The sequence below is a fragment of the Chiloscyllium plagiosum genome, unplaced genomic scaffold (genome assembly GCF_037043375.1).
Source record: "Chiloscyllium plagiosum isolate Xiang-an unplaced genomic scaffold, Cpla_swu_hap1 HiC_scaffold_28, whole genome shotgun sequence".
Taxonomy (NCBI): Eukaryota; Metazoa; Chordata; class Chondrichthyes; order Orectolobiformes; family Hemiscylliidae; genus Chiloscyllium; species Chiloscyllium plagiosum.
In genome coordinates, this window is record NW_028270166.1 from 4875968 (window position 1) to 4891496 (window position 15529).

The 15529-nt window shown below is 46.6% G+C and overlaps 1 protein-coding gene across 10 annotated transcripts in view; it reads left to right on the forward strand.

Moving 5' to 3' along the window:
• LOC122565478 (3',5'-cyclic-AMP phosphodiesterase 4C-like) overlaps nt 1–15529 on the forward strand; it is a 357513-nt gene that overhangs the window by 256366 nt on the left and 85618 nt on the right. Inside the window, exon 1 of one of the 10 annotated variants that reach the window (XM_043721494.2) lies at nt 13613–14102. The exons of the other annotated variants lie outside the window; for them this stretch is intronic. Within the exon in view, the coding sequence (XP_043577429.2) occupies nt 13981–14102 (122 nt within the window). The 5' untranslated portion in view covers nt 13613–13980. Of the gene's footprint in view, nt 1–13612; nt 14103–15529 lie in introns of those variants that run through there. 10 annotated transcript variants of the gene reach the window in all.

Genomic DNA, 15529 nt, shown 5'->3' on the forward strand with positions numbered 1-15529 from the left:
AAGAGAGATCCAGTAGATGTAGTGTACCTGGACTATCAGAAAGCTTTTGATAAAGTCCCACATAGGAGGTTAGTGAGCAAAATTAGGGCGCATGGTATTGGGGGCAAAGTACTAACTTGGATTGAAAGTTGGTTGGCTGACAGGAAGCAAAGTGATAAACAGCTCCATTTCGGAATGGCAGGCAGTGACCAGTGGGGTACTGCAGGGATCAGTGCTGGGACCGCAGCTTTTTACAATGTATATTAATGATATAGAAGATAGTATTAGTAATAACATTAGCAAATTTGCTGATGATACTAAGCTGGGTGGCAGGGTGAAATGTGAGGAGGATGTTAAGGGATTACAGTGTGACCTGGACAGGCTAGGTGAGTGGACAGATGCATGGCAGATGCAGTTTAATGTGGATAAATGTATGGATATCCACTTTTAGTGGCAAGAACAGGAAGGCAGATTACTACCTAAATGGAATCAATTTAGGTAAAGGGGCAGTACAAAGAGATCTGGGTGTTCTTGTAAACCAGTCAATGAAGGTAAGCATGCAGGTACAGCAGGTAGTGAAGAAAGCTAATAGCATGCTGGCCTTCATAACAAGAGGTATTGAGTATAGAAGCAAAGAGGTTCTTCTGCAGCTGTACAGGGCCCTGGTGAGACCACACCTGGAATATTGTGTGCAGTTCTGGTCTCCAAATTTGAGGAAAGACATTCTGGCTATTGAGGGAGTGCAGCGTAGGTTCACGAGGTCAATTCCTGGAATGACGGGACTACCTTAGGCTGAAAGACTGGAGTGACTGGGCTTGTATACCCTTGAGTTTAGAAGACTGAGAGGGGATCTGATTGAGACGTATAAGATTATGAAAGAATTGGACACTCTGGAGGCAGGAAACATGTTTCCGCTGATGGGTGAGTCCCGAACCAGAGGACATAGCTTAAAAATACGGGGTAGACCATTTAGGACAGAGATGAGGAGAAACTTCTTCACCCAGAGAGTGGTGGCTGTGTGGAATGCTCTGCCCCAGAGGACAGTGGAGGCCCAGTCTCTGGATTCATTTAAGAAAGAGTTGGATAGAGCTCTCAAGGATTGTGGAATCAAGGGTTATGGAGATAAGGCAGGAACAGGATACTGATTAAGGATGATCAGCCATGATCATATTGAATGGTGGTGCAGGCTCGAAGGGCAGAATGGCCTACTCCTGCACCTATTGTCTATTGTCGTCCACATCCTGTCCTTCCGCCCTCAAACCCCATCCTTCCAACTGTAACAAGGACAGAACCCCCCCTGCTGCTCACCTTTCACCCTACCAACCTTCGCCTAAACCACATCATCTGAAGACATATCTGTCACCTCCAAACGGATCCCACCACCAGGGATATATTTCCCTCCCCATCCCTTTCCACGTTCCGCAAAGACCGTTCCCTCCGTGACTACCTGGTCAGGTCCACACCCCCCCAACAACCCACCCTCCCATCCTGGCACCCTCCCCTGCCACTGCAGGAATTGCAAAACCTGCTCCCACACCTTCTCCCTCACCTCCATCCAAGGCCCTAAAGGAGCCTTCCACATCCATCAAAGATTTACCTGCACATCCACCAATATCATTTATTGTATCCGTTGCTCCCGATGCGGTCTCCTCTACATTGGGGAGATGTACATAGGGAACATCTCCGGGACACCCGCACCAATCAACCCACCGCCCTGTGGCCCAACATTTCAACTCCCCCTCCCACTCTGCCGAGGACATGGAGGTCCTGGGCCTCCTTCACCGTCACTCCCGCACTACCCCACACCTGGAGGAAGAACGCCTCATCTTCCGCCTCGGAACACTTCAACTCCAGGGCATCAATGTGGATTTCACCAGTTTCCTCATTTCCCCTTCCCCCACCTCACCCCAGCTCCAACCTTTCAGCTCAGCACCATCCCCATGACCTGTCCTACCTGCCTATCTTCCTTTCCACCTATCCACTCCACCCTCCTCTCTGACCTATCACCTCCACCCCCATCCCCATTCACCTATTGTACTCTATGCTACGTTCTCCCCACCCCCACCCCCTCTCATTTATCTCTCTATTCTGCAGGCACCCTGCCTCTATTCCTGATGAAGGGCTTTTGCCCGAAACGTCGATTTTCCTGCTCCTCGGATGCTGCCTGACCTGCTGTGCATTTCCAGCACCACTCTAATCTAGACTCTGGTTTCCAGCATCTGCAGTCATTGTTTTTACCTAGTGGTACCATCACTTGGCTGTTAATTCAGAGACTCAGAGAATGCTCCGGGGACTTGGTTTGAATCCCACCATGGCAGAGAGTGGAATTTGAATTTGATTAAAAATTTGAAATCAAGAATCTAAATAATGACCATGAATTGATCAATGGGGGGGAAACCCATCTGGTTCACTTATGTCCTTCAGGGAAGGAAATCTGCTGTATTCACCTGGTCTGGCTTACATGTGACTCCAGACTCTCAGCAATGTGGCTGACTCTGGGCAATTAGGACTGGGCCAGCCAGCAAGACCCTTTCCCTATCAATGAAGTTCTCCAAGGGGAACGGCACTCTGGGACAGATCCTTGCTCCTCAGAGTCATGATAAGAAATCCTTAATATTCACGTGAAGAGGACGGTAACAAGGGAGGTAATGGCCTACTGGTATTATTGCTAGATTAATGTTCTGGGGACCCAGTTCTGAATCCTGCTATGGCAGGTGATGGAATTTGAATTTGATAAAAATCTGAAATCAAGATGTAAATGGTGATCATGAGACCATTTGCCAATTGTCAGAAAAAAAACCCATCTGGATCACTGATGTCCATCAGGGAAGGAAATCTACCCTCCTTACCCGGCCTGGCCTACATGTGACTCCAGACCCACAGCAACGTGGTTGCCTCTGAAATGGCCCAGCAATTCACGCAGTTCAAGGGAAGAGCAATAAATGGCTGGCCAGCATTGCCCATGTCCTACAAATGAATAAAAACAAACATTACCCAAACCCCCATTCTGCAGATTCTGTGATGGGTGAGAATCCATCCCCTGACTCTGTGGGTTGCGTCTCGTGGAACCCAGGTTAGTCATCAGGTTAGAGTGTAGCCATCATAGTGAGACTATTGACCTCTTTGGTTAAAAGTAGTCAAGCCACTAGAGAATCTGAACAAGGAGGTCTAGTTCACTGCATGATGGTAAGTGGTAACATTTGCTAGTTGCACATAATGACTAGGGCTGTCAGAAACAGGAACATCTCACCCAATCAGATTTCCAGCTGGGCTCTTCATTGATTCCTGAAGAAGGGCTTATGCCCGAAACGTCGATTCTCCTGTTCCTTGGATGCTGCCTGACCTGCTGCGCTTTTCCAGCAACACATTTTCAGCTCTGATCTCCAGCACCTGCAGTCCTCACTTTCTCCTCTTTGTTCACCCAAGGGGGGTGTATGACATCATCAGATTGAAACATAGAACATTACAGCACAGTACAGGCCCTTCAACCCTCGATGTTGCGCCAGCCCGTGAAACCAATCTGAAGCCTATCGAACCAACACTATTTCATGCATATATTTATCCAATGACCATTTAAATGCCCTTAAAGTTGTTGGGTCTACTATTGTTGTAGGCAGTGTGTTCCATGCCCCTACTACTCTGAGTAAAGAAAATACCCCTGACATCTGTCCTATATCTATCACCCCTCAATTTAAAGCTATGTCCCCTTGTGCTAGCTATCGCCATCCGAGGGAAAAGGCTCTCACTGTCCACCCTATCTAACCCTCTGATTGTCTTATATGTCTCTATTAAGTCACCTCTCAACCACCTTCTCTCTAATGAAAACAGCCTCACGTCCCTCAGCCTTTCCTCATGAGACCTTCCCTCCATACCAGGCAACATCCTAGTAAATCTGCTTTGAACCCTTTCCAAAGCTTCCACATCCTTCCTATAATGCGGTGACCAGAACTGTGCACAATACACAATAGTGTGCCCGCACTAGAGTTTTGTACAGCTGCAATATGACCTCATGGCTCTGAAACTCAATCCCTCTACCAATAAAAGCTAACACACCATACACCTTCTTAACATCCCTATTAACCTGGGTGGCAACTTTTGAGGGATCTATGTACATGGAGACCGAGATCTCTCTGCTTTTCTACACTACCAAGAATCTTACCATTAGCCCTGTACTCTGTATTCCTGTTGCTCCTTCCAAAGTGAATCACCTTACACTTTTTTCATTAAACTCCATTGGGTGGAGCTCAATACAGTCACTGACATTAACCCTTTCAGAACTATGACCTTCTACAATGCACTGTGCCCAGGTACAAATACTGAAGGGATACTAACCTTGTCACTCACTGCTGACAGAGCAAACCACCTGATGATTTCACATTCCATCAACATATAATTTTGCTTAGAATCCAGAAAAGAGGGTGTATCTCAATATCAAAGAGTCTGACCTCTAAAAATCCATCTGAAAATGAAATGACTGAGTTGTATGGAGACTTAAATTGACTGGAAAAAGTAAACAAAAAATCCTGACAAAGGCAAAAGGAGACACTGATATTAACCAGGGTCAGAGTCTGATGTGGATTTCAATCCCACCTCATCCTTTAGACCATGACTGGGACTGAAGACCCAGTCCAGTACAGAGGAGGGTCAGTGCTGAGGGAGCGCCGCACTGTCGGAGGGTCAGTGCTGAAGGAGCGCCGCACTGTCGGAGGGTCAGTGCTGAGGGAGTGCTGCACTGTCGGAGGGTCAGTGCTGAGGGAGCACCGCACTGTCCGATTAATGTCAGAGAATGGGTGCCCTGGGTCTGATCTTCATCCTCCTGCCAGCACCAGTTAAAAAAGCAAACCTGATCATCTGCTCAATATCATGTTGCTGATTTTAGGATGTTGCTATTTGGAAATTGCACATCGCTGAACCCCAACAGTGACTGCCCGCCAAAGTGGACTCCAGTGAGGTGTGAGGGTGCTATGGGCAATTCTGAAACGGCGAATGGTTTGGGAGGAGATGGAGTTTAAGTTAAATTGGTCACAGACAGCCCCCCCCCCCCCCCCCCCCCCCCTCACTCAGTCAGATAATTGGAAGGATCTGGGTGGAAATGAGAGGGCGTAAGAGTAAATTAGGAATTCTACTCCCTGGAAGAACAAGGGAAGACATTTAGAAGGAAAATTCTGCAAAACCACCTTTGTTTCCAAGGTAATCAGCTAAGCATGGCAACCTGTAGCAGTTACCTGGGAGACGCCCTGTCTTCACCATCCAGGCTAATGATTGGACGGTTCTGTAGAGATGTTGAGATGAAGTGGAAGGTTTGAGCATGCGCCAGAGTTTTTGTTTTTTTGACAGAGGAGACTGGGAAACAACCAGCACATGCCTTGGGCAATGACGCCACGGGGTCAGGGTCAAAAGACAGGAATGGGAAGAGTTCAAGTCCCAGAGTGGCCGGGTCGGGAAAGTGTCCAATCACAGGTCGGAGAATCTGTATGGACTCAGCAACCAACCTGGATGTGGGAAATGGTGGGGCAGGGGGCAGCGAGGGAAGGGAAGGGGAGGGGGGAAGCAGAAGCGAATTGTTTTACCTGTGTGGTGTCTGTCCAGCGTCTCTGTCCTTCCTCAGACTGTGACACCTCTTCCCCCAAACCCAGTCCTTTCCATCCCACCAATCCGGCCCAAACCACAATGTCTACAGAATCATCACGGAAACAGAATGTGGCTTCCTGGTCCATACAACAACACTGCATTCGCAGAGCACACTATCCCCGCGGGACATCTCGCAACCCGTCAGCCTGAGTGTTTTTGTTTAATGAATTGCATGTTAATTTCCACTCATCAAAAACCAACATGCAGCAAAACTGAGCAGAGAGAGCTCTCAGAACCACAGACATGTTACAGCCCATCGAGCCTGAATTGACTTGTCTCATTGTGTCGTTACCCAGTGCCAATTCTCCCCCAGACCCTTGCACACAATGTGCCTCTTGAATCTCCCAATGCACCTGCCTCCCTCACATTTCCAGGCAGTGCATTCCACACCCTCACCACCCACTGAGGGGGAAACGTTAATACCCAAATCTGCCTTACTTCATTTGCAAGCCACTATATAACTCCTCTGAACTTTGTCAAGTATTGGGCTGTGGTAGTTTTTACATCCTCCTGGGAGTGTGGATGGGATCTCAGTTTAACCCTTCACCTATAAACAGTGCTGCAGTTTCTCAGAGAGTCTGTCTGGATTGAGAAACTAATCCCTTGATCCTGTGACTCGGACACTGGCTCTCTCTCTGCTGCGTGTGTCCGTGTGTATCCATGTGTATCTGTGTCTGTGTGTCCATATGTGTGTGTTTGGAAGAAGATCGTGGGTGGGGGTGGTGGCACGTTCTCTGCAGTGTAGTGGAGTCAACATTTATCTCATTACTGTCACCATTAGCCCCCTTCTCCCTGCTCCCCGCTCCCACGGCGTTAGCTCCCTGCTCCCACTGCGCTGTGTTAGGGGGAGCTCGCTGTGCAAAGGTTGACTTTGTTTCCTACAACACAACTGAGACTGATCTTTCAGTGTAACCTCACTGGCTCAAACATAGTCTGAGATTTTCTAAGATATGCAGTGACGCTAGAGCACTGCAAATCTCAATTCTTGTGCTGTGGGTGAAAAATAGATGCTGAGTGGACATTTGAGGGTGGAGAAGAGTGGGGGAGGGTCTTCTGTCCTGTCGGAGGGGGTTGGTTACAGAGGGATTGGGGTGGTCTCTGTATTCAGTCTGAAGGAAGGGAGTGCAGTCAGAAACAGCTGAAGTTCACCAGGTCACAGCTGCACCAATAAACAGTTTACTTCAAGTGAAACACTGTAGACAGAGAACGAATGTCATAGTTGGGGAGCTTAGGGTCATAGAGATGTGGAAGGAGAAAACGAGGACTGCAGATCTTGGAAATCAGAGTCGAGAGTGTGGCGCTGGGAAAAACACAGCAGGTCAGGCAGCATCCGAGGAGCAGGAGAATCAATGTTTCGGGCATAATCCCTTCGTCAGGAATACTGGCTTATGCAATGCCGTCAGCAATGGAGCCGTGAACGTGGGGAATGGGCTGGCACTGGCTGATTATGTAGCCTGAGACACGTGTATTACGGGACTTAGATAAAGTCATAGAGATGTATAGCGCGGAAACAGACCCTTCGATCCAACCTGTCCATGCCGACCAAATATCCCAACCCAATCTAGTCCCACCTGCCAGCACCCGGCCCATATCACTTCAAACCCTTCCTATTCATATACCCATCCAGATGCCTTTTAAATGTTGCAATTGTACCGGCCTCCACCACATCCTCTGGCAGCTCATTCCATACACGTACCACCCTTTGAGTGAAAAAGTTGTCCCGTAGGTCTCTTTTATATCTTCCCCCTCTCACCGTAAACCTCTGCCCTCTGGTTCGGAACTCCCGGACCCCAGGAAAAGACTTTGCCTACTTATCCTATTCATGCCCCTCCTAATTTTGTAAACCTCTATATAGTCACCCCTCAGCCTCTGACGCTCCAGGAAAAACAGCCCCAGCCTGTTCAGCCTCTCTTCCTATACCTCAAATCCTCCAACCCTGGCAACATCCTTGTAAATCGTTTCTGAACTCTTTCAAGTTTGACAGCATCTTTCTGATAGGAAGGAGACCAGAATTGCACACAATATTCCAACAATGGCCTAACCAGTATCCTGTACAGCCGCAACATGACTTCCCGACTCCTGTACTCCACACACTGACCAAAAAAGGAAAGCATACCAAACGCCTTCTTCACTATCCTATCTACCTGCGACTCCACTTTCAAGGAGCTATGAACCTGCACTCCAAGGTCTCTTTGTTCAGCAATGTTTCCCAGGACCTTTCCATTAAGTGTATATGCAGCACCTCACGTTTATCAGGTGATTGTCACTGTTATTGTAAATGACCTACATAGGACTGGAGGAGATTAAAGGGTGAACAGGGTAGTGTTTGAATACAGGAACATGAAAAGGCTAATCAGTCACCGAGTCATAGAGGTGAACAGCACAGAAACAGACTCTTCGGTCCAACGCATCCATGCCAACCAGATATCCGAAATAAATTAGCCAGCATTTGGCCCATATCCCTCTAAACCATTTCTATTCATCTACGTATCCACAAGTCTATTAGATGTTGTAATGGTACCAGCCTTCACCAATTCCTCTGGCAAGTCATTCCATACGTGCACCAACCTCTGCATGAAAGCCCCTGACCATAATTTATAATTCTATAGGATTGTGGTTAATGAGTGCTTGAACTCATTAACTTGCTCATCCTTAAGACCCTCATACAACAAACATATACCTCCTTTTAAGGTGTTTACATCCTCCCACTTACCCCCTTCCTGGCCATGCCTCTTTGGGGGAAGAGAGTTTCAGATTTCCACTCCATAAAGAAGTATATTTGGACCTCATCCCTGAATGGCCTGAAATTTTGGTGTGATTTGACAGACCTGGATGTATATATTTTCATTTTCACCCTTGCCTGGATTTATGAAGTTAATTTCCTCAGGTCTGTGGTTTGAATCTGCAGCCAGGATTCTGGATCGCCACCCATTTCCATGGTTTCTGCTCATCTGCCAGGACCTGTGTGAAAGAGAGGTCTGGAATGGACATGACTCTTGATGAAGCATTGGGAGAAGCTGACCATAAACTCCTCGGAGCAGGTTACCTCGAGAAACTCAATGTTGTGAAGACCTCTGACAGATTTAATATGGAGAAGCATTTACAGGGTAGGGGGATGGAGAGAATAGAGGGGAGGCTGATAACGAGAGAAACATAGAAAATAGGGGCAGGGTAGCCCATTCGGCCCTTCGAGCATGCTCCACCACTCACCATGATTATGGCTGATCATCCACCTATTCCCACGTTCTCCCACATACCCTTTGATCCTTTTAGCTCAAAGAACTAAACCCCATTCCTTCTTGAAAATGTTCAAGGTTTTGAACTCTCTTTGTAAGCTGTACTTTTTTTTTGTTCTTAATCTTAAAATTATTTAAAATGGTGCCAGATCATGATGACACTGTATTTTACTGTTCTTCTCACTCATGATAATAAAATCATTCACTCATTCATTCATCCACTTTCTGGAGGAATTCTACAATCTCACCACTTTCTGGATGAAGAAATTTCTCCTTATCTCAGTCTGAAATGGCCTACATGGGATTATTAGCTCCAGTTCCCTGGTTCTGGACTCCTTGGTCATTGGGAACATCCTTCCTGCATTTACCCTGTACAAGTCATTTTGCTGTGACGCGTGTTTTGTTAATGCAAATTTGCCAACTGTGGATACTATTTCTAAAGCGCAAACTTTTAAAACATGTATTGGATGTGATGTGATTACATCGCCAACACTTTAAGCGCTGTTTCTAAAGCACGACTTTTCCATAATGCAGGCTTGCACAAGAATGCAACCATCGCTTTATAGAAGAACTACCTGTATTGTCCTGTTGGAAATTTATCAGTTTTTATGAAATCCTCCCACATTCCAACGTCTTTCAATTCTGAAGAAAGATCACTGAACTCAAAATATTCACTCCGTTTCGCTTTCCACCGATGTCTGACCTGCTGAGTATCTGTTTTTTCTTTCACACATAGAGATGCACATAGTCTGTGCTCACACCAGGGAGGATACCTGATGTTGCAGATGTGTGCTGGACTGGAGAGTTTGTTCTAAAGGAACATTGGTTGGTCTGGGCTGGTTCCTTTTCATCTTGGAGGCCAAGGAGAAATTTAATTCAGGTGATAAAGTGATGAGGGGTCTCAATGGAGTGGATGTAGCAGGACTGCAGAGCTTAGATTTGAACACTTGGTTGTAAGATCACTTAGCCCTGTCTGTCACTTGCTCCTTATGCTTTAAGGCCAACAATTAGTCATGTTTGGTAGCTTCACCAGGTTGACATCTTATTTTCTGGTATTGCTGGTGCTGCTGCTGGCATGCTCTCCTGTGCTCTCCATTGAACCAGGATTGATCCCCTGGATTGATGGTAATGATTGAGTTGGGGATATGCTAAGCCATGAGGTTACATGAGGTGGAGTACAATTCTGCTGCTGTTGATGGCCCAAAGTGCCTCATGGATACCCAGTTTTGTTTGAAGTCTGTCCCATTTAGCATAGGATGTACTCTGAGTGAGGGATTCCAATGCCCACTACCAAGAGTGGCTCAGCAGCAGTACTACTGATCGAGCTGGTCGGGTCCTAAAGGACACAGCTGCTAGACTGGGTCTGCGGCAGGTGGTGAGGGAACCAACAAGAGGGAAAAGAAGTCTCAATCTCATCCTCATCAACCTGCCGGCTGCAAATACATCTCTCCATGACAGTATCGGTAAGAGCGACCACTGCACAGTCCTTGATGAGACAAAGTCCCGCCTTCACATTGAGCATACCCTCTATTGTGTTGAGTGGCACAGATTGGTAAGGATGAGGTTGAGACTGCTTTTCCCTCTTGTTGGTTCCCTCACCACCTGCTGCAGACCCAGTCTAGCAGTTTTCTCCTTCAGACCTGACCAGCTCGATCTGTTGTACTGCAGGTGAGCCACTCTTGGTAGTGGGCATTGGAATCCCTCACTCAGAGTACATTCTGTGCTTTCTGTAAGTGGTGTGCAACATGGAGGAGGACCCAATTTATCAGCTGAGGGTAATCAGCAGGAGGTTTCCTTGCCCATGCTTAACCTGAAGCCATGAGACCACGTGAGGTCTGAAGTCAATATTGAGGACACCCAGAGCAACTCCCTCCTGACTGTATCCCACTGTGCCACCCCCTCTGCTGGGTCTGTCCTGCCGGTGGGACAGGACATATCCAGGGATGGTGACAGTTGTCTGTGAGGTATTATTCCATGAACATGACTATAACAGGCTGTTGATTGACTAGTCTGTGACACAACTCTCCCAATTTTGGCACTAACCCCCAAATGTTAGCGAGGAGGAGTTTGAAGGGTTGATAGGGCTGTTTCTGCCATTGTCTTTTCTGGTAACACATCTGCGTGCTTTCATTTCTGCTTTGAGACTTTGTAGTGATTAAGTGGCCTGCCAGGCCATTTCAGAGGGCAGTTGAGAGTTAGCCTGTGCGCCTGGAGTCACGTGTAGGCCAGACCAGGTGATTATGGCAGATTTCCTGACCTGAAGGACATTAGTGAACTAGTTGGGTTTTTTTTCTGACAATTGACAATGGTTCCATGGTCTTCAGTAGATTCTTGTTTTGTTGCAGATATAATGATGCAGTTTTTTTAAAAAATTACATTTATCCTGTGGCAGGATTTGAACCTAGCTCCCCCAGAACATTGCTTGCGTCTCTGAACTAATAGTCTAGCGATAATACGACTTGGCAATGACTTCTCCACCTCCCCCTGTGTGTGACTGTGTATTCCATGTGTCCATGCGTGTCTCTGTATACCTGTGTGTGTGTTCATGTGTCTATTTGTATATGTGTTTCATAACTGTATATGTGTCTGTGTGTATTGTCAGTTATGTTTGCATGTCTGTGTTCCATGACTCTTTGTGTGTTCCATTCTGTGTCTGTTTGTATCTGTGCTCCATGGCTGTCTCTGCATGTGTGTGAAGCATGTATGTGTTTGTATGTGTTTGTGTTCCATGACTCTGTTTCTTTGTGAATGTACGTATATCTGACTGTGTGTGCGTGTATGTATGTCTGTACGTTTGTGTGTATCTGTGTGTTTGTATCTGTGTGTGCGTGTTTGTATCTGTGTGTATGTGTGTGTCTGTATCTGTGTGTGTGTATGTATCTCTGTGTATGTATCTCTGTGTGTATGTATCTCTGTGTGTATGTATCTCTGTGTATGCATGTATCTGTGTATGTATGTATGTGTGTATGTATCTCTGTGTGTGTATGTGTGTGTATGTATGTATCTCTGTGTGTGTGCGTGTATGTATCTGTATGTATGTATCTGTGTGTGTGCGTGTATGTATCTGTGTGTATGTATCTCTGTGTGGGTGCGTGTATGTATCTGTGTGTATGTATCTCTGTGTGTGTGCGTGTATGTATCTGTGTGTATGTATCTTTGTGTGTGTGCGTGTATGTATCTGTGTGTATGTATCTCTGTGTGCGTGTATGTATCTGTGTGTATGTATCTGTGTGTGTGCGTGTATGTATCTGTGTGTATGTATCTCTGTGTGGGTGCGTGTATGTATCTGTGTGTATGTATCTCTGTGTGGGTGCGTGTATGTATCTGTGTGTATGTATCTCTGTGTGGGTGCGTGTATGTATCTGTGTGTATGTATCTCTGTGTGGGTGCGTGTATGTATCTGTGTGTATGTATCTCTGTGTGGGTGCATGTATGTATCTGTGTGTATGTATCTCTGTGTGTGTGCGTGTATGTATCTGTGTGTATGTATCTCTGTGTGTGTGCGTGTATGTATCTGTGTGTATGTATCTCTGTGTGTGTGCGTGTATGTATCTGTGTGTATGTATCTCTGTGTGTGTGCGTGTATGTATCTGTGTGTATGTATCTCTGTGTGTGTGCGTGTATGTATCTGTGTGTATGTATCTGTGTGTGTGCGTGTATGTATCTGTGTGTATGTATCTCTGTGTGTGTGCGTGTATGTATCTGTGTGTATGTATCTGTGTGTATGTATCTCTGTGTGTGTGCGTGTATGTATCTGTGTGTATGTATCTGTGTGTGTGCGTGTATGTATCTGTGTGTATGTATCTCTGTGTGTGTGTGCGTGTATGTATCTGTGTGTATGTATCTCTGTGTGTGTGCGTGTATGTATCTGTGTGTATGTATCTGTGTGTGTGCGTGTATGTATCTGTATGTATGTATCTCTGTGTGTGTGTGCGTGTATGTATCTGTGTGTATGTATCTCTGTGTGGGTGCGTGTATGTATCTGTGTGTATGTATCTCTGTGTGTGTGTGCGTGTATGTATCTGTGTGTATGTATCTCTGTGTGTGTGTGCGTGTATGTATCTGTGTGTATGTATCTCTGTGTGGGTGCGTGTATGTATCTGTGTGTATGTATCTGTGTGTATGTATCTCTGTGTGGGTGCGTGTATGTATCTGTGTGTATGTATCTCTGTGTGGGTGCGTGTATGTATCTGTGTGTATGTATCTCTGTGTGGGTGCGTGTATGTATCTGTGTGTATGTATCTCTGTGTGTGTGCGTGTATGTATCTGTGTGTATGTATCTCTGTGTGTGTGCGTGTATGTATCTGTGTGTATGTATCTCTGTGTGTGCGTGTATGTATCTGTGTGTATGTATCTGTGTGTGTGCGTGTATGTATCTGTGTGTATGTATCTGTGTGTGTGTGCGTGTATGTATCTGTGTGTATGTATCTCTGTGTGTGCGTGTATGTATCTGTATGTATGTATGTATCTGTGTGTATGTATCTGTTTATGTTGAAAAGCACGAATGAATGTAATCGCACGGACAGAAAGTTGTTTAACCAGCAGAGGGAGGGGGGAACTCAACAGCTGAGAAGTGGAGAACCCAGAGGAGAAGCACAAGGCGCTGATGTCAGGGTCCCATTCGGAGGGAGACCGATTACACAGCTGGGAGTGGGGGGGTCAAAGTCACTGACCCAGCTGGGGAGGGGTCCCAATGCCGGAGCACTGAGCGGGAGAGCGAGGGGGAGGCAGATTGGCAGGATGGACGGTGAACCCGAGAGAGAGTCCACCCACTGTCAATGACGCACCGAGTTCTCAGACTGACACAGAGACTGGGGCTCACTCACTCTCTCCATCTGCTCGCCCGGGCTCCGGGAGGCTGACAGCAGGGAGCAGACAACGGGACGTGTATGTTGGAGAGAGGGAGAGGGAGAATCGACTCTGGCAGCTGGTGGTCTCCCGGGTTGAGAGAACTCTTCATTTAAAAACAAAAACTCCAAGCCCTGAGCCTCCCTTGAAGCGATGGAGCTGATTTGCAGGAAGTGCTGTAGCTTCTTCAGATCAGGTCGTGGCCCACGTTGAGTTTTGAGAGAAAAAAAAACACAGGAAAAGGTCCCAGCTGGGCTAGAGAGGGAGAAGGGGAAGAGCAGCAGCGATGAGCCTTCCCGGGAGCTGCGGGCTCCTTCCTGCGGGAGACCGAGCTCCCAAACTGGGCAGCAGCTACGGATCGCCCCGTTCTGTCAACCGGCCCATTGACATCGTCCACAAGAGAAGACGGTAACGTGTTCCAGGGCTGTCTCCTTTATCTTTCTGTCCCTTACTGAGCGGTCGGGGTTGGGAGGGCAGAAGGGGGTTTTGTTTTGAGGTTATTGCGAGTGGTCAGCGGAGTGGAACGTGGATTTCTGTACAGACAAGGACAGAAGTTGCTGGAAAAGCTCAGCAGGTCTGGCAGCACCTGTGGGGAGAGGAAACGGAGCTAACGTTTCAGGTCCAGCCACCCTTGCTTATTTATTTTGGATTTATGTGGCTTCCCAGTCGGTGAAATTTTGTGTAAAAGTGTGGTCCCTGTTCGAAATGCAACAGCCAAATTGCCCACACACGAAAAATACCCGGGTTATTGTAGGCCAGTTACCTTAGTATCTGTCATAGGGGGTGAAGGCTGGGGCTGTTTTCCCTGGAGCGTTGGAGACTGGCGAGGAGACTGAGGGGTGACTTTATAGAGGTTCATAATATCTTGAGGGGCATGGATAGGGTCAATAGCCAAAGTCTTTTCCTCAGGGTAAGGGGAGTCCAAAACTAGAGGGCATAGATTAAAGGTGAGAGGGGAAAGATATAAAAGGGGCAACTTTTTCACGTAGAGGGTGGTGTGTGTATGAAATGAGCTGCCAGAGGAAGTGGTGGATGCTGGTACAATTACAGCATTTAAAAGGCATCTGGATGGCTATGTGAATGGGAAGGGTTTGGAGGGAAATGGGCCAAGTGCTGGCAAATGGGTCTTGATTCATTTAGGATATCTGGTTATCATGGACAAGTTGGACCAAAGGGTCTGTTTCCATGCTGTACATCTCTAAGACTCTTATGATTTTCTATCAGAATCTATTATAAAGGATGTAATAGCAGAATATTTTAAAGTAGATGATATGGTAAAGCAGGGTAAGTGTGGCTTCATGAAGGGGAAATCATACCTGACAAATTTCCTGGAATTCCTTTGGGGGTAACAAACAAGAGGAAGTATTAGATGCACTGTCTTTGGATTTTCAAAAGGCACTTGATAAGGTATCAAACATTTGTCGACTTAATATGATAAAAGCCCATTGTGTTGGAAGGTGTACGTTCGCACAGATAGAGGATTGGCTAGTTAACAGAATTAAAAATCTCACAACACCAGCACTCCAAAAGCTAGTGCTTCCAAATAAACCTGTTGGACTATAACCTGGTGTTGTGCAATATTTAAACTTTGTCCACCCCAGTCCAACACTGGCTCCTCCACATCACAGTTAACAGAATCAGAGAGTCGTGATAAGGGGGGCATTTCAGGATGACAGCCTGTAGCTAGTGCTGCTCTGAAAGCTTGTGATTTTATATAAACCTATTGGACTATAACCTGGTTTCGTATGACTTCTGACAAAAATAGATGGGAAGTCAAGTGGCGAGGATGACACAAAACGTCTACAGAGGGATAGAGGCAGGTTAGGTGAGTGGGC